Consider the following 27,209-nt stretch of genomic DNA (forward strand, 5'->3'; position numbering starts at 1 on the left):
GGTCTGAACCTACTGCACATTCCAGTTACAGCTAAGAGCAAGGATCACAGGATTCATCTTTCATCCAAAGCACTTCAGCCCGCAGCTTCTTTCACCCATAGGATAGAATGCTTGTGGAATTTAGTTGGATGTCTGTGTACAGTCACAAGATTCGTCTTCTGCTCATCCCATAGCTGATTCCAAATCAGGGGTGTTATGCAAACAAATGCTCATCTAGAAATTGTTCCAAGTGAAAGTAGCTCAGTTCACCCATGGGCTGCATACACGCTCCAGAAACATCCCCCAGCACCCCATTTATTCCAGCTCCCAGAGCAATGAGGGGCCGGCAAGGCCCCCACTCCATTGACAGCATCACAAAGGATGAATTCATCAACATGACCACCATCCTGAGGGATGCTTCGTGAGGACGAAGTACTCAGGCTGTAACCTACAGGATTACCTTTCCATTAAGGAAATGACACTCACCAGGATGGAAGTTGGTGCTGGGAAAAGAAGTCAATATTCCCTGTTGTTTCAATCCCTTCCTCCTTAGAGCTTTGACATCAGTTTCTAGGTAACTTTCCCATCCCAAGTTTACAACTCACAAGTAGAATATGTAGCTGAAAACTACTGGAAAAAGATAGTTCACATTTTAGGAAAAGTATTTAAAAATAATCGATGACCGCTGTGTTTTCAAAAAGTACTTTCTCATGTGTTTCAGTTCCATGTCGCAGAAACCAAACAGAACCTTTTTCAACCCAGCCACACCCTGGAGTGATGCAATAGTAAATGAGACTCAGGCATGGACACATTTCTGGATGTGAAGCTGGCCTGCAGCTCAGGATGTAACCCTACAGTCCAAGAGGTTGTGGATCAACCAAGTGAATGTTCAGAGAGCCTTCCTCTGAAGATGCACAGCATGGCAGGGGATTTGGGGAAATCTGGCTCTTATTCTATGTTTAGGGAAGCGGCAGCCAGCAATTTTATTTTTATTTTTTTTTTGGCTGAGGAAGATTTGCCCTGAAGTAACATCTGTTGCCAGTCGTCCTCTTTTTGCTTGACTAAGATTCACCCTGAGCTAACATCTGTGCCTCTCTTCCTCCATTTTCTATGTGGGTCACTGGCATAGCATGGCCACCAACAAGTGGAGTAGGTCTGCGCCCGGGAACCAAACCTGGGCCATGGAAGCAGAGCACACCAAACTTAACCACTAGGCCATGGGGCCAGCCCCAGCAATTTTTTTTTTAAGGAAGGAAGTTATACAAACAGAACTCTACTTTAGTAAGATGGATTTGGTGGCATTATGGAGGATAGGTTAAAGAGGAGGATTGGAAACAGGGAGACCTTGCAGGGAGGGCCTATGGAACTAAGCAAGCGCTTGGGGAGGAAGGGAGCATGTGAAAAACAATTCAGGGCTGGAAGCAACGGCTCTGAGTTGTTGACTGAATGTGGGAAACGGTGAAGAAGGTATAAATAAGACAGCCTCACATTCTTTGAGCATTTACCATGTGCAAGTTAGTAAGCATTTTACATGTATTAACTCATTTAATTCTGACAAATCGTATGAGGTAGGAATTATTGATATCATCCACCTTTTATAGGAGAGGAAACTGAGGCACAGAGAGACTAAGTCATTTGTCAAAGGTCACTAAGATCTGAACCCAGACCGAGGAACTCCAGAACTTGCATTCTTCACAAATGGCACACAGTCTCTTTTCCACTCTGGCGGACATGGAAGCTGGTGACGTCACTGGCTGAGATGAGCAGTCAGGAGAAGGTGTGCGTGTGTCTGTGGGAGGGGGGTCAGAGGGTGCAGACAAGGTGGTCTTTTGGCCGTGCGTAGAGTTGGGATGTCGCGCCAGCACCTCAAATGGATGTCCAGCAGGCTTCAGGTCCCGATGTGGAGAGGGAGCTGGATTTCATTAAAAATAGTGAAACATCTGTAAAAATGCTGTTGGCTGAGTTTCCCGGTCAAGCTATTCAAGGAAGGCCTGCTATGCTAACAAACAGGAAGCCCACGCCCCAGCTGCAGGTTTGGTCAGAGATGGAGAAAGATCAGGTGCATGAGCAAGGTGCTCAGGTCTCTGGACCACTGTGATTTGGGAAAGGATTAAGTGCAGCATGGAGATCTACAAAAGAGACCAAGCCCAAGCCTTGAAAAAGGAGGAGGTGGACGTCTCGAAGCCTCAATTTATTCCAAGTCCCCTCCTCATTCCAATGGATCAGGGCTTCTCACACCGCCTGCCCACAAGAATCTCCCAGAGAGGTTTAGAAACCACTGGTGCCCAGGCCTCACTCCAGAACCAATTAAATCATCCGATGTCAGGGTAGACAGGCAAGTTTTGAAAAGCTCTCTAGGTGATTCAAATGTGAGGCTGCAGTTAAGCACCAGAGCAATAGAAGGCGGGCTTGTCTCTGGAGATGATCAGAGAGCAGGTAATGACTAACACCTACAAAGTCTTTTCCAGTTCATAAAGCACTGTCACATACATGGTCTTATTTAAGGTGTGTCTTACTGTTACCCACTGATTGGATGGGGAAACCGTGAAACAAAAAGAGAAACGACTTACTCCAGATCAAATAGTCACTTACTAGAAAAGCCACGACTAGAACCTAGATCTGCTGACCCCCAATTCAGGGCTCTTTCCTAAGGTCATACAGGGCAATGCCACAGACAGAGGGCCAAGTTCATCAGTATTCACATAGAAAGGTGAGGGTGCAGCTATTTTTTTTAAGTAATTACTGTGCACAGGAGGGAATCTTAAAACACCTATAGCTCATGTGCCAGAGCATAAAGGGGTGGAATAGCCTGAAGGTAACCAGGTCAAGAGCTGGTGAAGCCCAGATGGCCCCATGGTCCAGGAGCAGGTGGGTGGCTGTGGGGAAAGGTCAGGCAGGGGGTGAGTGGGAGCAGAGTCAGGGAGTGAAGCACAAGGAGGGGCCTGGAGTGGGGCTGTGGCATTGCCCAGGGTCAGGAGGCCTGGGGGCCTGGGGGCCTGGGGACCAGACACAAGCCTTTGGGCGACCTACAGCTGGGAGTGGTGGAAATGGCAAATGCGAGTAAATCCTGGAGGCATTTGCCAGTCAGTAGGAATTCTTCTGGGTCTTCAGGGACACACTATCTTACTAACCAGATAATAACCACCTGCTAATTTGTATGGAACTGTATAATATAAAATACACTATCTTTTTCTGTTTTCACAATGGCTTGGGGTATTCTCCTACCTCAGCAGCTTCATGAGTAAAACTGGTATAACCTTAGGGGTATTAACCTTACGGGGCACTGATAAGACAAATGGAAGAATGTCTAGCAAAACGCCTAGCACACAGGAGGTGCCGAATAAATATTAGCACCTTTTGTGGTTGCTTCTTTTTAGAATGTGGATGGTGAGGTTCAGAGATGCCAAGTACCATCTGATGGTTAAGAGTGTGGAATCTGGAGCCAGACTGCTAGGTCTAAGCCAGCTCCACCATCTAGCTATTAAACCTTCGAGGAGTTAGTTACCCACCAGAGATAACCTCTGAACCTTTCCAGCGTGGTTGTGCATGGAAATGCATGGAAAACTCACAGCATAGTCCCTGGAATCTAATCACTGTTCAATAATTATTAACAAATTCCATTAAACGTGACTTGCCTAAATTCACCTAAATAGTGAGCAGATAAGCCAACACCGGAATCTAGGCCAGCACTCTTTTTGCCCTACCAAGGCAGCTTCCAACGATAATGGGCATTAACCCAAAGAAAAGGAGCTAACATTTACGGTGGGCCAACTGCATTCCGGACACTGACATCAAGACGAAGTACTTTGCAGGGAGACAACGAGGCTGACCTTTTCTAAGGTCACAGAACTAGTTAGCGGGGATATGGGAGTCCAACTGTCTCACCTCAAGTCCCACAACCCTTGTCTGTCCCAGTGGTTCTCAAATCCTAGAGTGCATCAGGATCACCTGGAGGGCTGGTTAAAATCCAGATTCCAGGCCCCTCTCCCAGAGTTTCTGATTCAGTAGTCCTGGGACAGGGCCTGAGAATTTGCTTTTCTAACACGTCCCCAGGTGATGTCAATGCTGCTGGTCTGGGGACCATACCTAGAGGACTTGGTTTATACTAAGCTGCCTTCACGTGGTATGATTCATCATGATGACAGATGTGGTGTTCTAACAACTGCACAAAGTCGGCCCACCTCTCAGGCTGCCAAGAGCCCGAAGGAGAGCCCCACAGCTGCCCGAGGGCACATTCAAGAAACGTGTCTCTGTTAAGTTCCTCAGGGGCTCATGACACTCTGTCCACAGGCTTGTCAGATGAGCACAGACTTTTGTCAGGCACAGTCTATGACTTCAGAGCCAGCACTCCCAGGCGGGTGTTTTATTATTTATTCACTTGACAGGAAACATACATTTGGTCCTACAAGACACCACGGCTTAGGCAGTCGCCATTGCACAACAGAACTCTGGGCTCTCAGGAAGCCTTTGCATGGCCGACTGAGGACAGCTCAGTCACCACAGGGAAGAACCCTGCCCCAAAGAAGAGGTCCACTGCCAGGCCTTCCCTCGAGAGCCTCTGTCCCACAGCCCTGAAGAGCCGTGACATTCACACACATCGGGCATCATCAAAATAATGGTCATGCTGGGAGGAATGGGTGTTCTGATCTAGAAGATGGTCTTAAAACCACAGCATACCAGACAATTATATACATTACAAATATATAAATTAAGAGGTCTACAGGTATAGAAAATCTTTCAAAGGGGACTTAGTTTCATTGTATGTCATGCCAGGTATTTGTCAGAACCTTGAAAACAAAGGTGGTTTTCAATGGAGCTGGTATTAAAAATAGAAGGTATTTATACACAGGCCCTGCTCCTCTCGTGTCCACCATGGAATCCTCTGGTGTTGTCAGGGCCTCTGGGCAACCTGAGCACCCCCACAGGTAACCCATCTGCAGTCTGCATCTTCCGAGAGAGCAGGGGACTTGCTCCAGGACTCTTCTCCTGTGAACCCATCTCGGCTTGGCGACGCCTCCGAACCCAGGGGCTGCCAGAGGGAGTGACACTGCTGTCAGAGGAATAATCCATGCACTTGCGAAAGATATCAGGACTGGCACTAGAGTTCAGCCTACCTTCCTCGGCCAGTGGGGATTTTCTGGAAACACCTTTGCGTTGAGCCAAGGGGCTGCTCCAAGGACTCGAGCACGGGGAGGCATTCGGGCTCAGAAAGAGATTCTGGTGGCCAGAAGGGCTGAGCTTGTTGGCGACCACATGTCGCCGGCCAGCCATAGGGGATGTGGGATTGCTCTCGGGGTCAGAGGAGCTGTTGGCAGAAGACTCGTCACCCATGTACTGAAGCTCCTCAACCCTCTTGTTTAGGGACTTGTTCAGGTGGATGCTCACAGTGGGCTCCTCTTCCTGGTTCTTGTCTTTGGGAGGTTTCTTTTTGGGTGGCTTCATACCAATCAGGACAGCTTTCATGTTCTCCCTACCCTGAGATTCTGTCACCATGAACTCATGGGCTTTGATGGCGGCTTCCACCTCCTCAAACTCCACAATGGCGCACTCTTGGGTCCCCACCTGGCTGTACCGGCTGCTGATCCTCCGGATATCAGGGGGCAGCTCTCTCCCGGGTTTGAGGATCCGCACGGACGAGATGACTCCAAAGGTGCCAAAGAGCTTGAGCAGGTGTTCCATCACCTTCTCCTGCACCCTTCCATTCTTCTGGGGGGTGGCCAGGGCCCACAGCTTGGGGGACAGGTAGAGATCATAGACCAGGAGCATCTTGCTGGGGAGGTTCTCATTGGGGAAGAGTGGGACAGGGGTGGTCCTCCTCACCTTCCGGTGGTCCTCATTCAACTCAAGGGTCACTGAGTACTTCAAGGCATGGGCTGTGGTTCTCCAGTCCCGTGTAAGGTGTTTCACCTGAAGAACATAAAGCAAATCTGAAATGGTACCTATTGTCCTTGTCTGTCCACGTCCTCTAGAATCACCCTCCCTCCTTGCCTTACCCCAGTAACACTGGTATCTAGAATCATACTTGGTGTGTGTACACACTCAAAAACCTAGTGAATGAATGGGTGAACAAACACTTTCTACAACTTCAAACAAGGCAGCACGCTGCAGAGCAGCACTGTCCAACAGAACTTTCCGCGGTAACGGAAATATTCTATTCTGTGCAAGTTTATAAGGTAAACCTGCAGCCTCTGGAACAAGGCTGTTGGATACACAAGTCAAGGCCACCTCCAACTGGCAGTAAGACCTGAAGAGTTATTTAACCTCATGGTGCCTCGACTTCCTCATCTGTAAAATGGAGATGTTAATAGTGCCTATCTCGTACAGCTGTCGTGAGGATTAAATGAATAAATAAATGTATACATCCAGACACACATTATACACATAAAACTTAGCACAGTGTCTAGCTCACAGCGAGTACTCAATAGATAGTATGTGCTGTCATTATTTCAAATATTGCTATCATTTTGACAGAACTCAGAGATTTTAACATTGAAAGGCTTCTCTGAAGTTGGATTTCTTCATTTATGCATTTGATACAGAGAAGGTTCCAAAAGATTTTTCATATTTCATTGGAATATGCCCTGAAAATGATGTGGACTATTTCAACTTGGAATTAAATCCAACTTGGACCTCACGGAGAATGATGAAATGGTCCCTCCCTCTTCCTCCCTTAGTGGAAACTGTGTGTATCAATGTTGCAGTATATGAAAGCTGTATTTATATTATAAAACAGTAATTTTCGAGAGGCCCACTTCCGGTGAAGGGAATGCCAGGGAGAATGAGTCATCCCAAAGAAACGGTGGAGGTGGGCGGGGTGTGTAACCCGAGCCAGGAATGGCGAGATCACCCTGTGTCCTCTGGGGCCAGGCCAATGCAGTTGCTCTGCAGAGGAACCCTGGGACCACAACAGGAACCTCCCAGAACTCAAGAAGGGAGGGCTCACTAACAGGGTGGCAGGGGGGAACGCTGGCAGAGCTATTAGCAGTACAGGGAGGCTCCTCGGGAGAGGCCACTGTCCACTCTAGCCTGTGGCCTCTGGGTGAAATGGCCAAGATTCGGCCTTAGGGTGCAGGAACCACGAGTCACCTCCACACGGAATCAGTGGGCTGATAACTGTGCCATGGGCCAAGGGCAGAAGAGGGCAGGTCCAGGCAAAGGGTCAGATGTCAGGTGGACAGAGTCAAGTCGAGATCCAGAAAGGGTGAAGATGATGACTGTGGGTCAGTGCCAGGCTGTGGGAAACCCAAGCAGTGGCTCTCTGGGTGGGAAACATGGGCAGCCTTCTCCAAAACCAGTCAGGGAGGGAGTGCTCAGGAGAGGAAGAAAAGCTGCCAGCTAAGCCCGAAGCCTGAGCAATGAGTGCTCCGGGGAAGGCCAGTGCTGCCTTCTCAGGGCTGGAGAAGCTGGTGGAAGACCACGTCCAATCAAGAGAGAAGCAGGCTCTGGCAAGGACCCAGCCCCGCTCCAGAGGCAGGAGGTAGGTCCCCGGGGAAACCCCGGCTCTAGTCTGAGCATCCCAGGCCTGTGTCTGTGAGCCTTGAGAAGGAGTGTCCAGGCACCACTGAATAAGAGGGACCAGGGAGCTGCAGTCTCTGTGCAATTACTTGAAGACCTCTGGCAGATGTTCAGCAACAGTAATTCCCCAGTTTGTTACCTTTGTCATACATGTTTCCTATTATGATGAGCACGAAAGCCCTTAGGATGAAAAGGGCCTTTGCTCTCATTCCGGAGGTGGGGAGTCTGTGTCTACTCTGCAGCCAGTTTTCAACAGAGGAGAACCCTCCTAAGCAGATCCCTAAGTGGCAGCTCAAAAAGGAAAGAGAATCGGGCTGCGTCTTAGGGTTCCTGGGGGGAATAAAGGAGTATGTAGGATGATTCCACTGGTTGCTTCACTTTGGGGTCCCCCACAAACACTTTTCATGTGAGGGCTTCTCATTGCTCTCTGGACATGTGTGATGTTGTGATTTGTAATAAGAAATATATATATATATATTTGGTCTTCGTCCCCATTCCTGGCACTGAGCTCCTGAAATCTTTGTAAATTCCTAAGTGATAAGAACACTAGAAGCATCTTTTGTTCTAATGAGGTGACTCTGGGTGAGCTCCTGGATAGCTCCTGGATGGGGGCTGGTCACCAGAAAGACCAAGCCATGATTAGAAGCTTGGAATTTTCAGCTCCACAGCTCATCCTCCAGAGAGGGGAGAGGGGCCGGAAATGGAGTTAAGGATTGACGATGCCTACATGAGGATGCCTCCATAAAAATCCCAATAGCAGAGGGTTCGGAGAGCTTCCAGCACTCCAGCTCCACAGCGACAGAAGCTCCTGCACTCAGCACCCTCCCAGACCTCGCCCTAGGTATCTCTTCATCTGGCTGTTCACCTGTATCTTTTATCATATCCTTTAATAAAATGATGAATGCAAGTAAATATTTCCCTGAGTTCTGTGGGCCACTCTAACACATAAGTGAATCCAATGGACAGGAGGTCATGGGAACCTCCTATTTGTAGCCAAGGTGGACAGAAGTTGTGGGTAACCTGGGGACCCACTACTTGTCACTGACATCTGAAGTGGAGGGCAGTCTTGTGGGACTGAGCCCTTACCCTGTGGGATCTGACGCTATCTCCACGTACACAGTGTCAGAATTGAGTTAAATTGTAGGATACCCACCTGGTGTCACAGAGAATTGCTTGTTGTGAGGAAAAAAAGCCCCATACATCAGGTGTCAGAAGTGTTGAGAGTGTGGCGGTGGGGTGAGAGGAAAGGAGAGACACAGGAGGAAGAGTACGTTTTTCATTTACAACACGAAATGCCCCCTCCCTTCTCCAGCACCTCGAAAACTCCCACTCATCCTCCAAGATCCTATTTCAATGTCACCACTTCTGGGAAGCCTTCTCAATTCTCCAGGCAGGGTTAGTTGCTCTCATCAACTAGCTCCTAACAGTACTTTGCTCTTTCTTTTGTAGTCCTGTCTCTGGTCATATTGTAATCCTTCACTGATCTCTCTCCTTTATTGGACTTTTCAAGGGCAGAGGGAATGCCATATTCATTTTGTATATCCTGTGCTTAACACAGCACTCAGCCTATGGAATGAATATGTTTGATGAATGAATAAAGAAAAGAGAGCAAGAGAAGAGGGCAGAGTATAACGGTGGTGGGGCAGAGAAGAGCTGCAGGAGAAAAGCTCTGCTCCAGTGCTCTCTGACAAAGTGCACAGGCGACTTGGCTGGGACCCATTCGTTACACATCCCGTTATGCAACAGGCCGTGTGGTGCTTTTCCATTCTAGTAAATATACTTCCCCCAAGGGAGAGAGAGTTCTTACTCCAACTGACCCGTCAACTCCTGCAGAAGCAGGGAATTCACAGCCCAGTGCTGGATCTGTACGTAGCAGGGACATGCGGTCTGCTGCCCAAAGGCTGCACTCATTAGACATGCCACATCTCCATCATATAGATAGCGGCATTACACAGCAGCGGCTGCTGGAGTCTTGGAGAAGGCTCATCTCCCAGAGCTCCGGGCACTCCTTCCTCCTCTTATTTATCCAACTTGACAAATGAAAAACTTGGATTTGATAAAATTCTAGGCCTGGTAGGTGTCTCTCAAGGCCACTGAGTCCCCTTGTCCTGGCACAAATCCTCTTGGCCACCCACTTGCCTGGCAAGAGTGCCTGAACTTTACCAAGAACGAGCAATATAATTTCATAACCGCCACAGGCTGAGATGTGTCCCAACACCCAGGACCCTTTTAATAGTGTGGGAGGACATTCTTAATAACAATCCCAAATCCCTTGTCTTGATCATTTTTTAGGCCTCAGAGGAAATAAAAAATCACTCGCCATCACGTTTCAAGGGGGTGAAAACATTTAGAACCCCAACCCAAAGCACTGTTGAAATCCTCGAGGCAGCTTCAGAGAAGGAAGCCTCACCTTTTTGAAGGACGTGAGTAGCTTGACGCTCACATATCCCAGCTTGTTCCTCCTCACATGCTTTAGCAGGAAGGCATCCTTCTCCAGGTTTTCGTCAGAAAAGTAGAATTCGATCTGATCCACCAGCTTCTTGATTAACTCCTCGTCCGGGGGCTTCCACTCCTGTTCCAGGTCTTCACGCTCATTCTCGCCCCCACTAGTCGTGGCACCACTGAGACCAGAAGGAGACACCGGGTGTTATGGGTTGAACTGTTTCCTCCCAAATTTCCCCCTCAATGTTGAAGTCCCAACCTCCTGTACCTCAGAATGTGGGCTAATGTGGAAAGAGGGTCTTGCAGATGTCATTAGATAAAGATGAGGCCATACCAGAGCAGGGTGGGCCCTAATCTAATATGACGGGGGTCTTATATAAAGGGGAAATCTGGAGACACACGCACACCAGGGGAATGCCGTGTGAAATGAAGCCAGAGATCGGGGTGATGTGGAAGTCAAAGAATGTCAAAGACTGCCAGCAAACCACCAGAAGAAGCAGAGAGGCCTGGACCAGGTCGTTTCCCAGCAGCACCTTGAGAGGGAGCACGCGCCTGCTGACACCTTGCTTTCGGACTTCCCACCTGCAGAACTGGGAGACAACACACTTCTGCGGCTCTAAGCCACCCAGTTTGTGGGAGCTCGTCACAGCCCTAGGACACTGCACGGGTCACCCCTGAACTGCACTGCTCAGAGGTGGCGATCACACAGCCACAAGGGGATAGGTTCTGCCTCTAACCAGCTAAGAAATCAGTTTTTAACAAGGAGAATCAGTAAAATAATAACGCCCTCTCCTAACCTTTATGTGCTGCTCTGCCAATGACAGGATGCTTTTCACATACCTTCTTTTTCTTCCCTCCCTACTCCAACCCTCAAATCCCAATTTCTCAAAGACAGTTTAGTACAGTAACTAAGAGCCCCAATTCTAGAGTTAGTCTGCCTGGGTTTGAATCCTAGCACCACCAATTATTAACTGAGTCAACTTAAGCAAGAACTCCACTGCCACACCTCAGCCCCATTATCTGTAAATGCGAATCATGATAGTCAGTCCCCCGAGAGGACTGCTGTGAAGATTAAATGAGTTAATACATGAGATATCCAGAAGAGTGCCTGGTATACCCTCAGAGCTCAATAAGTGACAGATACACTCATTTGCTCATTCCTATGAGGCAGATCTAGTATTCAAACACAACTTTTCTGTCTCCAAAGCCAATATACATAACACCTTCCACCTTCTGTTGGGACCCTGCCATGGAATCTGCAAACAACCCCACTCACTGGGGCCCTTCTGAACGAAACCCATGCCTTCCAGCAGCTCCACCTGCACAGACTTCTCCTCCCCCTCCCTGAGAACAAGAGGACATGAGAAGAAGCCAGAGAAATCCTGGGCAAAACTTCTGTAAGAAGGCCAATCTTTCATAAAGAGATTATAAAAATTTCAAAACCATAAATATTTAGAGAATTTGTCATTATCCACATCATAGTTGACACAATTATTACAAGTTATCAAAGGTGAGTTCTCTTTTATACATTTAATGACCAAATTAAAATTAGGTATTATACAAATACTATACATATTATTCAATAAAAAGAATTGGTTAAAAATTACTTCCAGAAAAAAAATAACTGCTTAATTTCTAATAACATGGCCATCAGACCCGGAGCCTCCATTAACGTGTTCTGAGCAGAAAGAGCTTCGTCTGGGACAGACACACACACCCGGTCCACCGAAAGCACCCAGTGTGCTTCTACTCTGTGGGGAGAACGTGCCTGGCTCCCAAAAAGGCTCAGAAAGTTCACAGCAGCATTGTTCACAGTAGCCACAAGGTGGAAGTAATCCAGGTGTCCACTGGCAGATGAATGGATACACAAAATGTGGTGCATACATACAACGGAACAAGATTCAGCCTCAAAAAGGAAATTTTGACACAGGCTCCAACATGGATGAACCCTGAGGACACTATGCTAAGTGAAATAAGTCAGTCACAAGATAAACACTGTATGATTCCACTCATATGAGGTATCTAGAATTGTTAAACTCATAGAGACAGAAAGTAGATGGCGGTTACCAGGGGGTGGGGGATGGGTGAATGGGCAGTTGTGAAATGGGTACAGAGTTCCAGGTGGGAGAGAGGAAATTCTGGAGATGGATGGTGGTTGCACAACAATGTGAATGTAGTTAATGTCACTGAACTGCACACTTAATGATGGTTAAGATGACAGATTTTATGTTATGTGTATTTTACCACAATTAAAAATTTTTCTTAAAAGGAGCCTTTTCACATAAGAAGTATGCATGCTTACATGCACACTGTGTTTCCTTTATAAAGAAGCAAACTGTTACCATTTCCTTGGTTTGGGATTAAGCTCTTAAATAAAAGAAGCAACCAATTAAAAAAGAGAGAGAGGCTTGGAAAGTAAAGGTGAGCTATTACTTGACAGTTTAAAGCGGGAAAAGGCACGTACATGAATGTCCTTCAACTCCAGCAAAATTCACTGGCTTTCAACCCTCCCCCCAACCCCCCACCAAAAAAAGCAATTGTGGAAGAGTCAAAATGAGAATAAAGAGTAAATATTCTGGCAGGAGAGAAAACACTACATAAATCTCTCACAATTTTTAAAATTCAGAAACTATAATTAGCATAAAATATTGGCACTGGTCGATTTAAAAAATGAAGTTTTAGGGGCCAGCCTGGTGGTGCAGGAGTTAAGTTTGCATGTTCCACTTTGGCGGCCCAGGGTGCACCGGTTCAGATCCCAGGCGTGGACCTACACACCGCTTGTCAAGCCATGCTGTGGCAGGCGTCCCACATATAAAGTAGAGGAAGATGGGCACAGATGTAAGCTCAGGGCCAGTCTTCCTCAGCAAAAAGAGGAGAATTGGGGGTGGATGTTAGCTCAGGGCTGATCATCCTCAAAAAAAAAGGGAATGAAGTTTTTAGTTATTTGCCTGTAGACAGCCTGGAAATGGTTTTTAAAAATACCTTACTGATGTCCCAAGACTAATGTGTACTGAAGAAAAAAAAATGATCTGAGAGTCTAACCTTAAAAGCATGTTTTTTAAAAAGTCTTTTAAAAATGGGATGATAAACTAAAGGGATATATTAAGGTAGCCCAAAAGATATAACAGGTCAAATGCAACTAAAACATTAGGTAAGCTGATTATTTTAGAAGTCCCTAAAAGGTAGCTGTGGCGGACATTAGTCTGACTCATCCAACATCTAATATCGAACTCTTTCTCACTTGCCTTCCTTTACTATAGAGGCTATAAAAAAACTAAATACACACTTTCCTAGTATCTCTTCCAGTTGGTAGCCATTTGTCATGTTATGGCCAATAACACACAAGTGAAACTCTTTTGTCCCTGCCCCTTTCCCTTTTATCTGTTTTGAGTGTGGATGTGATGGTTGGAGCTGTAGCAGCTATTTTATTGCCCTAAGGAAAAGGCCAATAAACCAGCTTGGCCTGATTTATTGACATTATTGACTCTGACATTACCGAGTTGCTGAACCAATTCCTCTAACTACCTACCTGAAGATTTCTAATTACATGAGCAAGAGAAAATCCTATTTGTTTAATTCACTTGTTAGTTGGGTTTTCTATTACTTACAGCCAAATATTAGGATAGTAACATTACAATGAGAAAAGAGGTCCTCAAAACATGCCAAAGGAAAAGTGTCAGTGGGATAATCAATGGAATGAAAAAGGAGAAGCAAGACAGAAAGAATAAATTTTCACTTTATAGAGAAAGTTTACACCCTAAATAGTAGTTACAACACATAGATTGACCACACCAGATAAAATAACTACAAATGCATAGGAAATTCTGAGGCCAGCACACAAGGATGACAATACAGAGCAGAAGATGGAATGAGGCGTGCGATAACGACCAGTGAAGAGTTCTGGGTGGACTCAGGGATGTTAGCAAAATCGTCTAACTTACTACAAATGGTAGTATATCAGAGGTGACCAGACTATCAAAGGGACCCACAGACCAGTAAGTCCCACTTCCAAACTAGACCAGTTGATGCTATTATAAAAGGTAAACTCATAAACAAAACATAATGGAAGGAAGGCGATGTAACTGCTCACTTTCTCCGATGCCCAGTCTAGAGCCTCCCATTCTTCCCAAAGTTGGCCATGGGGAGACTTGACTCTCTGCAGATGATTCCATCTCAGACTTGATGGAGAAAATGAAGTTCATCCAATCAGACTTGCCCAGACCTCCCTCGGGCACAGCCCTCCCTCCCCCTATGCTTGTTCTATGAGTCTGGACATCCCCCAAAGAATCTGTTTGCCATAACTAGCTGCCTCTTCTCCTTCTTGGTCCTCTGCCGCCACTGCAGGATGACACACTGTTGACCACTTTCTTCTTGATACCCCTCCCCCAGGCTTCTGTGACTTGCTCTTGTCTGATTCTTCTTCCTATTTAAGCGCCTTTTCAGTCTCCTCTTTCTCCTCCCATTTCTAAATGTGGGTATTCCCCAAGGACCTATCCTTGACTCTTTATCCCCTGCCAACCTCTAAACTTGAGCCCCTGGTGAGCTCACCCAATTCAAATCTGCTTCTCCTCCCACCCCTCCATCCTTCTCTCACTCCTGAGCTCCAGTCCTCAATTCCTAATTGCCTCCCTGACCTTTCCACTTGGATAGCCTGATATTGCTTCAAATTTAAATGTCCAGAATTGAACTATCACCTTCTGCAGAACTCGACCTCAGGTAGGACTGAAGCCTGGGTCTACTCAGAGACATTCCATCTGGGAAGCTCATCTTCCTTTTGCAGTCTCACAGTCCATAATAAACAATCCATAATGGGTTCAGAGGGTGACTCTCTATCAGTTATTTGCACTCAGTGAACAGACAGGCAGGTGGCCAGAGAGGCCAGCACAGATGGGTAATACAAAACCCTTATGTGAGGGCAGAGATGAGCTTCTTGCACCCAGAGGACCCCTCCCTCTGCATGGGTGCCCTCAGCAGCAACTGTGCATCTCCAAAGGGGAGTCTTGGAAGAGCAGCAAAGCCCGGTTCACAGTTGGGAGCATGCTACATTGTTTCCTGGTTCGTGTAACAGCCTCTGAACAAAAGAGACCCTGTATCCTTTACAAACATTAAAGAAGTTTAGATCTTTTTAAATATAAATATCGGCAACTTTTTGTCAATTACAACCGTCCTGTAAAAACTACGTATCTTCCCTCCCAAATTGCCCCACCAACGACTTTTCCTATTCACTCTTCTCTGCATTTACACTCGAAACCTAAGATGCATCTTTTAGCCCTCTGTGATGTCCCTACATGGAGTCAGTTATCAAGTGTTGATTTTATTCTGCGGTGTCTCCCATCTGTTCTCTTTTCCATTCCAACTGTCCTCATTACTTCTCCCTTGGACACTATTAATAGCTCATCAAAAGTGAATCTTAAAAATTAAAGTAATACATATACATAGCAAAAACTAAAATAAAATAGTAGAGAACTTATAAAGAAAGCAACAATTCCCCGCTCCACCTCTCCTCCCTAGAGGTAACCTCTGCTCAACTATTTCCTTCTCATGGCGGTTGCCTTATAGTTCTAGAAAATATGCTCATAGCTCTATTTCTCACTTGCCAATCTTAGACATTCTCTATTCATGTCCTATTATAGAAGATGAGGATTTGGGGTCACTCATCTCCCAAAGCCTCTTCGTCCAATTTTTAAAATTTTTATGTTATTTTTGGTGTTTCTATTAGCGTCTATTTTATTTTAAATATTACACTTAAAACTGTTTCTTATTCCACCAACATTAAATAATATTTCTCAATTCCTCACTACCTATGATGTGCATATTATCACCCTACCTTTTCCTTCATTTCCTTCATCCTTCCTGTTCTTCCATTTCCAATCTTCCAAATTCTATCAGAGGTACCTTTATTTCTTTCTGTCACAGTTCATAATATTTACATCCTATTCTGTACTAATCTTTCATGTTTTGTCTATAGATACTAAAAGTTGAAAGCCAATCAGCTGCATTTATTTGCGACTATGTAAACGTTGTTCACTGCAGGGCAAAGGCATTTGCTAAGATTTCATTTCTTTCTTAAAGTCCTATTAGTTGACCGACCAGTTGGATTGATCTCTGTCTCTGACCTTTTCTTTCATATTGTCTGTCTTTGCCTCTGTCTTTGATTTACACGGTAAGAGATTTCCCTGACATTATCTTCCAACCTTCCCTTGTGATGTTCTTAATTTTAGTAATTATTTATTTATTCCCTAAGAACTCTTTTTTTTTTTTTTTTTTTTTTGGTGAGGAGGGTTGGCCCTGAGCTAACATCTGTTGCCAATCTTCCTCTTTTTGTTTGAGGAAGATTGTCCCCAAGCTAACATCTGTGCCAGTCTTCCTCTATTTTGTATGAGGGTTGCTGCCACAGCATGGCTTGATGAGCAGTGTGTAGGTCTGAACCTGCAAACCCCGGGCCACCAAAGCAAAGTGAGCAAACTTAACCACTGCGCCACTGGAACTGAGCCCCAAGAACTCTTTTATGTCTTCAGATTATTCCTTTTTAAGAGCATCTTGTTCTTGTTTTGTGGATGCAATATCTTATATTCTCTCTCAGGGTAATAACTGGAGTATACATTTTTTACAGTCTTTTTGTTTCTTCTGGGAAAGTGTCACTTCTGTATCTTCTGGGGTCAGTTTTTCTATTTAACTTTCATGTCATTGATATTTTTTCATGTGACTGGTAAACAATTCATCTTTTTCTTTGTTAACAAATTTTTTTAATAAAGTTATTTTAGAATAGTTTTAGATTTACAGAAAAATTGTGAAAATATTACAGAGAGCTTCCATATACCCCACACCAGGCTTCTTCTATTTTTAATATCTCGCATTAGTATGGTTCATTTAATGAACTAATATTGACATATTATAATTAGCTAAAGTCCATACCTTCTTCAGATTTCCTTAGTTTTTAGCCAATGTCCTTGTTCTGTTTCAGGACCCCATCCAGGTACCATATTACATTTAATCATCATGTGTCCCTGGGCTCCTCTGGGCTGTGACGGTTTCTCAGACTGTCCTGGTTTTTGATGACTTTGACAGTGTTGAGGAGCACTCACTGGTCAGGTATATTGTAGAATGTCCTTCATTTGGGATTTGTCTGATATTTTTCTCACAATTAGACCAGTGATAGGGGTTTTAGAGAAGAGGACCACAGATGCAAATTTCCATTCTCATCACATGGTATCCAGGGTACATAGTGTCAACATGCCTGATCACTGTGGACGTTGGCCCTGATGGCCTGGCTGAGGTAGTGACTGTTAGCTGTCTCCACTGTAAAGTGACTCCTTTGCCCCCCTTTCCATACCATACACTTCGAAAGGAAGTCACTGCACACAGTCCATATTTAAGGAGTGGGGAGTTATGCTCCACAGCTACTCAATGTGAAGAATGAAGGTCTGGGATGCTTTTTCTTGGTGGGTCGTGTGGGTTCCCTCTGCAGCTGTATACTCCTATTGGTTTTCTTCCTAGGTGGCTCTATAGCCATAGGTGGGGCATGCCAACTGGCAGGCTTCACTTTGGGGTGAACAGGCAGGGATCATTAAGTAGGGGCCTTATATGGAGAAGGCTGTATCTGCAGGTACCAGCTCTACCTTAGCAGCTCTAGGTCACCAGTTAGTTCATTCAGTTCCTTTAGAAATGAATCTGGTTCCTTTTTTCCCCCTTGGAAGTACAGGGTATGTGCCTGCTCCTTTTCATTGGCAGAGAGGCTGGGTAATTGTCTAAAGGAAGAATTTAAATCACCTCTCAGATATTAGCATCCCTTTCCCCTCTTGCATCCTTCATAAATTTTCTAACCAGAGCCTTTCTAGGGCTCTGTCTTCCCACCTCCTGCCACCTGCCCCTGCCCCACTCCTGATGGATTTTGGGTTAAGCCTCTTCTACTCCGTGCCTCATTACAAGTTTTGAAAAAGAGCTATGTCACTGCTCTACTTCAATGATAATAATAATAATAATAATAATAATAATAACAATGTTTTCTATTTCCTATTAAATAAAATCCAAAGTCCTTAGCTCTTTATTCAGATTCATTTAGAATCTGGCTGTAACCAGCTTCCAGACTCATTTCTGTCTATTTCCTTTCAGATCCTTTGCTCCAAGCAAATAAAAGACTTATAGTTCCCTGTAAGTGTCACAAGATTTCTGGACACCCTCCCTTCTCTGAAACAGAAAGTATGTGTACTGGTGAATGTGTTGTTAGTGGCCTTTCAGGAGGACTTTGAAAAAGTTTTACATTTGAATTTTACATCTACATTATTGTTTCCTTTTAAATAAAGCATTGTAAACTGGGAGTGGTAGTGAGTTCTTTTGCTATAGCCATAAACTTGCTAGAAATGAAAACAAAGGGTAGAAATAAGAGGGTACTTTTCAAAACAGACACGGGGCTCCACAGATAGCATTGAAATATTTACCATATTTGTAAATGATCTGGAGAAATAAGTACAGCATAAAATCTCCAGGGCTGTTTTTCTTACAAAAGCCCAAGCTAATTTGGATATGGTAATTGAGTGGCTAATCAAATGATACCTTATGAAGGAAAATATCCAAACTAAATGGTGGAGTAATGAGCTCCTCACTATGACTTTCAATACAGGAAAGATTTCTTGGACTCACCATCTGCCCCTCAGATGGTCTAATATGATGCTTTGGCCACCAAGACCAGGAAAATGGTGGACAGCAACAAGGAGGATATTGAACACAAAGGGAAAAACATCATTTATGAAAAACATTAGGGTCCAGTACAATCTGTGTATACTTTCTTTTGACTTGCCTCTAGAAAAAGATAATGAATCTGAAAAGGTTCAAAAAGGTTACCAAATTGATAACGCAGTATAAAAACATGAGGGTAGATTCAAAAGATAAAGGTTCTTCACAGAGACAGACTGCAAACACACACAAGTACGTTCCCAACTTTGGAAAAGGCATCATTGGAACAAGTACATTTTGGATGCCACTAGCAGAGGCCACATGCTATGTCTGGGTGGCCCACAGGTTCTTAAAGATTTATTACAGAGACCATGACTTTCTTCTCTAACCCTGTCTTCTGGCATATTTCCTAGGCCTGGGAAAGGAGTGCAACTAATGGATGTCTCTGCAGGTCCAAATATGGTTTGTGGTGTGGAGCAGAGATAAGGTATACAAAGTGCTTACTTCCATGTCTGGCATATAATTGGCATTAATAAATGGAAGCTTTCATTATCATCATCCAAAATGGGGAAAAGATTGCTTGTGCAATGTCCCTGAAAAATCATGGAAAGAAAGAAACCTAGACGTTTCTGTTTGTTAAATGAAAAGCAGGTGTGCTCAGTGGTTTTATTATTTATACTAATATTTAGTATTATAATTTTAACTAATTGTTACACACTGTAAGACAAGGAAGATAAGTAAACATGTTAATGTTATTAGCTAATCGAGATTTTTCAGTATAAAAAATAAAAGAAGTCAAGCAAAAACCCTGTAGTGGTAAATCTGAATTGGGATTATCAACACAAATTTATTTTTAAGAAATATATTTCCTAACTCTGTCTATTGAAAGGACCTAAAAGCAATGCTGCCCCAGTAGAAATTAGCACTCTTAATTCCAGGCCTTGGTTTCTAAATACCTTCTTCCTAGTGTTTGAAAAACCAAGGATTCCTGTAGAAATGGTTGGATCCCATGACTGGAGTAGGAAAAGCACAAATTGAGCCTAGAATATCTGGCATCAGAAAGCAAGGACGTGCTCAAAGACCAAAGGGCATGTTCTAAAAGGATATCTGAAGCCAACTTGAAGGGGCTCCTCTTGCTAAATCAGGGACATTTTGAGCATCAAAGATAATTATTGTAACTAACTATAAAAAAGTGAATAAACAAAAATCCATGAATCGGAGAGAGTGAAAGGGAGGCCCCCAATTTAAATTATTTGATGTGACTATTACACCAACTCCTCTCTTTGAAAACTGGCAATTAAGCATTTATGCTTGCCTCTTAAGGAGGAACTCTTGTTGAATCCCAGATGACGGGGCAAAGCTCGCTTTTACAGAAGAATGTCAGCTAATAAACGTACAAAGAATGATAAAATTAGAAAATCACCAATTTGTAATCCCCAGTGAACTAACGGACTCAGGCAAGGATCATCAATGGATCCTGCTAAAACCACTAGGCAGACGGCTTTGGTGAAAGAATATTCAAAAGAAGCCCTCATATTACTTGCTAACTGCAAAGGAAAGATGAACCCTTACAATGGAGAGATCACCATAGCCAAGCGGTTAAATTTAGCATCACTAACGGTGGAAGCTGCGTGAGGTCAGGCAACAACGAGTCCATGGCGTTGCCTATGAAGTGTTCTTGCCAAAATGAATCTTACCAAGCCCTCAGCCCTAACTTCCAGTTACAGGAGACATAGCATATAGAGAAGCAAGTTAAACTAGATGATGGGAATATAATCAGACCAATGCAAACTGTGAAACATTCAACAAGACATCTGGCCTCTTATTTCCAAAACAGCAAAGCATTAAAAAAATAGTGGGAATATTCTAGGTTAAAAGATTCTAGAGAGATAACAGGCAAATGCCTCGACCTGGATTGGATTCTGGTTGGATTCTGGTTGGAGGGGGAAAAGAAACAGCTGTAAAACACAATGTGGGGCAATTGGGGAAAACCTGAATGTGGAACTTGGCTGTTAGATTATTTTAGGGATTATACTAAGGAATGACTATTAACTTTCTTCATTGCAGTAACAGTACCATGGTGTTATGGGAGAACATCACCATTAAGAGCTACTAAATGAAGTGCTTAGGGTATAATGAGTCTGTGTACAGCATACTTTCAAGGGTGAAACGTATATATTATATGTCCATCAAACAAAAACGGCAAAATACTAACAACTGTTAAATCTAGACGGTGGGCATATGAATGCTCACAGTACTACTCTTTCACATTTTATGTTTGAAATTTTTATGTTAAAAAGGTGAGAATAAAAGGAAAGACATCTTTTTGGTGAGCAAGATGCAGGGAGAAGACTAATGAACATTTGGAGGTTATAAAGATTTTTCCTTATTTCCATTTATTCCTTGTCCCCCAGGGACAAGCCAGGTGTTGGGCTAGGTACTGGACATACAGAGAGGACTAAGCAAGGTCGCTGCCTTCAAGGATGGCACTGTCTCGTGGAAGAGAAACACACCAATATTTCAACTCGCCGGAGTGAGTGAGATGATACAGACATGCATTCATTCAACACGTATTTACAGAGCACCCACCACGCGCTGGGTGCTGAGGATACAATGAGAACAGGTAAGCACGGTCCCCGAATTCACAGAGGGCAGCAGATCTATAGAATTACAACTGTGGTAAGTGCTGGGTGTAAAATGTACAGAGTACTACAGCAACACAAAGGGGAGGAAACAAACCCAGCTTCGGGGTAGGGATTGGGGGTGGTGAGGACAAGGCAGCGAAGTTTTCAGGCTGAGTAGAAACCAATCCATTAGAGTAACCTAGATGTGGGACCGCCAAGGCACACAGACACAAAACTGCGCCCTGTGTTCAGGGACCTAGAGGGGTCAGTGCAGTGGGAGTGAGAACTGCTAAGACAAGCAGGGAAGGAAGCACTGGGTTGAGGGGATGAGGTGGGTACATGCCACATCTCCACAAGCAGATTTAGGAACCGGGGCTTTCTCCTGCAGACTTTCAGAGCCAAGAAATATTCCTACAGGGCGGTGGCCGCTGCTGTGCCAGGCTGGCCCAAATAGGGGACAGCGTGGATCCTGCTCTTGGATACATTCTCCTCATGCTCTGGACGTCTGCCCGCTGGGCTCTGTCAGCACCACTACCCTGAAGAGCCCCAGAGATTTTCTGGGGTCAGAAAATGCCAGAGGGCAGCAGGAAATGCTTCAAACTGAATGTTCCATGAGACTGCATCCGCCAGAGCTGGGAGAGAAGGGTGGCTCTGGAGGGAGGGTGCAGGGCGTGGGGGCAAGCAGCCCACCAGAACTGAGGTTCACATTCTCCCACATCTTCACAGGGGATCTTTCCAGGCCCAAGAGATAAGCAGGGCTTGAATCCCTGCTAATGGTACAATCTCAAAACTTAGCTCCCAGGATAGGGGACAGCAATTTGCCATAGTCACAGGGAAATAAAGTCAGAAGGAGAAGCCACTCTGGGCTATTTGACACACCTCTGAAATTATTTGACCAGGTGCTGCCTTCTCCTCAAGATTGTGAGATGTCAGATACTACAAAGGCATTATTTTCATACTCTCAGTACTCAGCACAGAGCTGAATGAATGAATGAACGAGGTTTGTACATCCATACAAAGTGTGGATATGTTTACTATGTCTACTGTATCTACCATGTCATCTGCTGTGTCCCGCTTTCCTGCTCTAAGCTGTTGGGCTGGACTTTCCTCCTTGAGTGCCCCGTCTCCACTGAACTGCCCTGAATCTCTGGGTCCCTAAATCCAGACCTTTTCCACTGGAAAGGGTCAGCCTGCGATGGGGAATGGCTCTGGCTTCGGTATCCTTATGCCCTTGAGTTGAGTATTTTCCCAGTGAAGTCAATATAAGCCCGCCAGCAAATAATCCTGAAGAGCTCTGACAGCTAAAAGCCTGTGCAGAGAGTCCCAGAAGAAAGAGGGCTCTGAAAGAGTGCCTGCTGGCATTTCCCAGAATTTGCAAGTTCTGCCATGGCCCGACTCTCATCTCTATGGACACTCCATACCGTATCTTCTCTCAACAGCAGGAGCAAAACCACAGTCCTGAAAGGCCTGGGTGCTAGTGGACACAGACTGGGTCTCCGGTTGATGACAACGCTCAGGGCCCAGAGGCAAGGTTAGACAGCTGGTTTCTTGTGCCATACCGCCTCCAGACTACCCAGACCCAGGAACCCAATGCCAACGCAGCAAGATGATGCAAGCATAGAAGTCAGGTGGGGAAGGCTGCCTGAAAATGGGAATCCCCCGGCCAGGAGGATGCAAGCAGCAAGCCCTGAACTGATCCCAAATCAGGGCAAGAGAGCTCTCTACACCGTGAATCGCTCCTCCTCGGATCCGCCAGCAGCAAGTGTCAGCTGTGCTTGGCCTGCCCCCAGCCATCTGGACTGATAAGCAGACAGGGCGATGATGACGGCGGTGAAGGCTAGGTGGGATCACTCTCACTGGGCGGTGGGCCAGCCTCGGAGGTGAAGACCGGGCTGGGCTGGGCTTTGTGGAGGGTCTTTGGGTGAGCTCACGGAAGGAGAGTCTCCCCCTGGGAAGGAGATGGCGAGGATGGCCCGGGAAGGACTTCCTCCTTGGTCCCAGAGCATGCCCACGTCCAGGCCCCTCAGATCCGCGTCGGCAGCCCCGGTTCCAAAGCTGCGGACCGGGGCACCAACGACCGCCCAAAGCTGGTCCGGACTCGTGAGCCGGCCCGAGCAGGGGCCCCGCGGCGGGGCGGATTCAGCCGGCTCTGCCCGCCGAGTTGCCGTCCCCGGACTCCCGTTCGGCCCCCACCTGGGCCCGGGCCGCCGCGCCTACCTGTGCCCGCGGCTCGGCTCTTCCTCGCTGGCGCTGCCCCAGCCGGGGCTGAGATACCGAGCCGGGTCCCCCGCGCCCCGCGCCTCCGCCCTCTCCTCCTCGTCCTCTAGCTCCTCCACGTCCTCCGCCTCCTGGATGGCGACGCGGATCTGCACCGCGGTCTCGGGCCCGGGCAGCGCCTCCTCGCCGGTCTGGGCCATGGCTCGCGGTCCGGCGGGGACTGCGGCGCCGCTGGAAGCCCGCGCCGCGAGGCCGAGCCAGCCGGGAGGCGGCGACGGCGACGAGGGGGCGGGGGCGGCGCGAGCGCGCCCGCGGCTCGGCCCCGGGAGGGACAGGGGTCGCGGCGCCCCGCCCCGGCCGCGAGCCGAGCGCCGGCGCAGGCGGGGCCACGGAGGAGGAGGGCCGCTTCGCCTGCTCGCCTCTCCCAGAGGCTGGAGCCGGAACGGTCTCCTGGACCCCTGGTCCTGCCTACGCGCGCCCGCTGCTCCAGGGGCCCAAGACCGAGCGGAGGTGCTGGGGCTCCCTGCTCCTGCCCGCTCACTTTCAAGGCTGCCCCGGGGAGGGGAGGGACGCGGCACGTCTGACTTCTCAGTTGGCGGACGACTCTGGGGGTGGCAGGCACAGACCGCAGCTTAAGGGGCTCTGTGCCTCCTGCTTGTCTCTCCCACTGACCTGCCAAGATGACCGGAATCTCCACCCTACACGGTGTGTCCTGTGAGGTCAGGGACCTGTTTCCCGCCATGGCCTCTACCAGTGGTTCTCAAAGTGTGATCCCCAGACCTGCGGCATCAGCCTTACTTGAACTTGTGACAAACAGATTCAAGGGCCCATCCAGACTTCCTGAATCAGAATCTGTGACTCAGAACTTGGTGTTTTAACAAGCCCTCCAAATGGTGGTGAAGGTCGCTGAAGTGTGAAAGCCACTGCCGTGTATTGCCCCTTAGAATATGCCCTGTACACAGTAAGCATTCAAATATTTGTTGAATGAATAAAGGGAGCTACTGAAATGCCACTATGTTCGAAAACCCTGCCACCGTTTTGCTTTTAGCTTTAAATTGAATTCTATTTCAACCTTTCAAATGTGACCCAGAAACTAAAGACAGGGGCAAGAAGTGAATAAAACCTGAATCTGCTTTCATAAAGTCTTTTATTTAGTGCCTTAAACATAATTTATCGTATTAATTTGCCACATTAGGGCTCCAAAAGAATGCAACCCTGGACCAATACGTTTTGAGCCAGGGACGCAAGTCAGGAGAGGCTCAAGAAATGGGGTGTCTTGGAAAGCAGTGTCCTTGTGAGTCAAGAACACCATGCATGGGGTCCTGGGTGTCTGGGCTGGGGCCGGGGGAGACCCAGGCGTGCAGCAAGGACAGCCCCTCTTTTTACGATTTGACTGGAATCTGTGTCCCTTTCTTTGTCAGATCTATCTTTTGATAGAAGAGGTCCTAGAATGAGTAAGTGAAGGAAGACAGACCCTTGGTGTTCTGCACCAGAACAGCTCAGAGCCCTGGGTCTGAGCTATCGGGAGGAAGAAGCAAGAAGTCAAGAGGATCTTTTCCAAGCCGGCTGTGCCTCCCTCCAGCGCTACAGCTGTTATAGAAGGGCTGCATACCTGGTCCACCACTGTAATGAGGATCAAGAGGAGAGAGATTTGCAGGCCCCTCCGTGCCCTCCGATCTGACAACTTTAGTTCCTAAATTTCACAAAACAATATGCATGATCTCATTTAAACCATCCTGTGTGGTAAAGACTACAAGGATTATTATCCCTACCCATGAGGATGGCTCACATTTCTTCCAGCTTTTACAGTTTATGAAGAGTTCATGCATGCCTCATCTCAGGGGTTCCAATTGCCTGACCATAAGAGTCCCTTGGGAACTTTTCTGGACATATAGATTCCTAGGGCCCTGTGGCTTGAGAACTGGCAGTTGATGGGTGAATCCAGTCTACACAAGTGTTTTATTTGGCTGGAGATTTGAAAAAATAAATGGAATTTATATGCCTTTAGATTCAAATATATCTGCCTATGCTGTTTATGATACTGTTTATATCTGACTTCTCATAAGGGAATTTTGGATCTAGAAAGGATGTCAGACATCCTCCAGTCCTGAGCTCCGCCTGTTGGGGTTTGTGTAGCCCCAAGAGTACAAACCTTTCTGCCAAGCCTTTACTGAGAGAAGAGCCATTATATATATATAAATACAACTCGGAATATACTATGGAATTGAATGCAAAACTTGCACGGAATTTTTAAGGCAATTTCACGTAAGTTTCTCATTCGTAGTAGTTGGCTTTGCGTGATGCCTGGGGGAGGGGAGGACAGACACCCTCATCTGCAATGGGGTACTTCATGGGGGAGTCCAACTCGGTCACTTTTCAAATGAGTGAAGTGAGTCCTAATGAGGCTCACTGGTATTTGTTGCATGCTTAAACAAATAATTAAATGAGTGCATTTGTTAGTGAGAGAAGGACCTCTTCTACTTTGTTGCACCCCCATTCTGTCTAGCAGACAGCCTTGCGTCTAGGAACACACAGATTTGATTTGATTAGTCCTACCCACACACCCCATCATTCACGTCACTGGTGAAGGAACCAGGTCTTTTTAAGGGCTCCTTCTGGTTTCCAGCTCCTTGCTTCACAGAGTGTGGCTGCGGAATGAGGCCAGTCCCACCCAGGCCTGTGTTGAGCATCTCTGTGGGGAATTTGCATCAGCATTGAGATGATTAGCAAAGACTCCTTTAACAAAATCATGACCTCAGCCTGGAGTTGGCATCATTCCCTTTACTGGGAAACTTGAGGGCTCATTTTTATAATAAACTCAAAACGAGAAATAGCTTTTTTCTGTAGCTTCTGAGGATGAAACAAAAGGAAATATACTGACAAGGCTTCAGGATGAATTGAGGTAAGGCCGAAGCAAAAGCTCGACCCTGGAAGACTTTTCCAGTGTGTAAAGAGTTGTTTCAGAATCAATTGGAAATATTTTTGAGTGTCCCTGGCACTAGAGTTGGAAACCAAGGACTTAGATTAAGATATCAATGTAGGGAAGTTGGGAGTGGGCTAAGTGCCGAAGGGAAGAATTGGTAATATGAGAGGGAGTTCAGTAAAGGCTCTGTTTATAACCATAGGTGAAGCGGGCATTTTATTTACTCATTTAATCATTATTTAAGCATATAACAAATTCCAGGCCCTGTGCTGGCTTCAATTTTGTAAAATGACTAAGACACGATCCACGGATATCAGGAGATGGAGGGAGCCTGGAAAAGATAGCCTTCAATAATAAGAATGTCTACAGCAATAAATGCTGTAGCAGAAATCTGTACAAAGAGCCACAGCCAGTAAGATCTTGAGAATGTCTTGAAGCTGACTAGAAAAGCTTCCACGTAGGCAGTAGAGTGTTGCGGGAAAAGCACTCGCTCTGGGATCGAGCAGATGAGGTTGCAGACACTAGCCTCGCACCTGGACCCAATTAGATGCCCAGTAGACTCTAGTATGCACTGTGATGGGGCCTTCTAAGTACCTCTATACCACGAAAATCTTACCCTGCTTGGGGAACATAAATATTCTAGTTGCTAGATATGTATCTTTCTCCATTGTAAATTAAGAAATTGGTATTTTTTGTCTATATGCAAAACTCTTATAATTTGAGGTAGCCGTTCAGAGCCAACTTAATCCTGAATACACTGACAAAACAGAGGACTTCTCTGTGCAGGAAATCAGCATCTTCTTATAGTTCATTTCTAGCTTCAATAAGAACTAAGA

The 27,209-nt window shown here is 46.1% G+C and overlaps 1 protein-coding gene across 1 annotated transcript; it reads right to left on the reverse strand.

Annotated features, from left to right (window-relative positions):
* Positions 1–4,336: 4,336 nt before the first annotated feature.
* LOC124234646 (la-related protein 6) lies at positions 4,337–23,723 on the reverse strand. The gene is made up of 3 exons (XM_046651961.1): positions 23,451–23,723; positions 9,905–10,115; positions 4,337–5,886 (listed from the first exon to the last, which is right to left on the reverse strand). The coding sequence occupies exons 1-3, from the start codon at positions 23,648–23,650 to the stop codon at positions 4,819–4,821; spliced, it is 1,479 nt and encodes a 492-aa protein (XP_046507917.1). The 5' UTR covers positions 23,651–23,723; the 3' UTR covers positions 4,337–4,818.
* Positions 23,724–27,209: the final 3,486 nt, after the last annotated feature.

This window comes from Equus quagga, chromosome 2 (genome assembly GCF_021613505.1).
Source record: "Equus quagga isolate Etosha38 chromosome 2, UCLA_HA_Equagga_1.0, whole genome shotgun sequence".
NCBI lineage: Eukaryota > Metazoa > Chordata > Mammalia > Perissodactyla > Equidae > Equus > Equus quagga.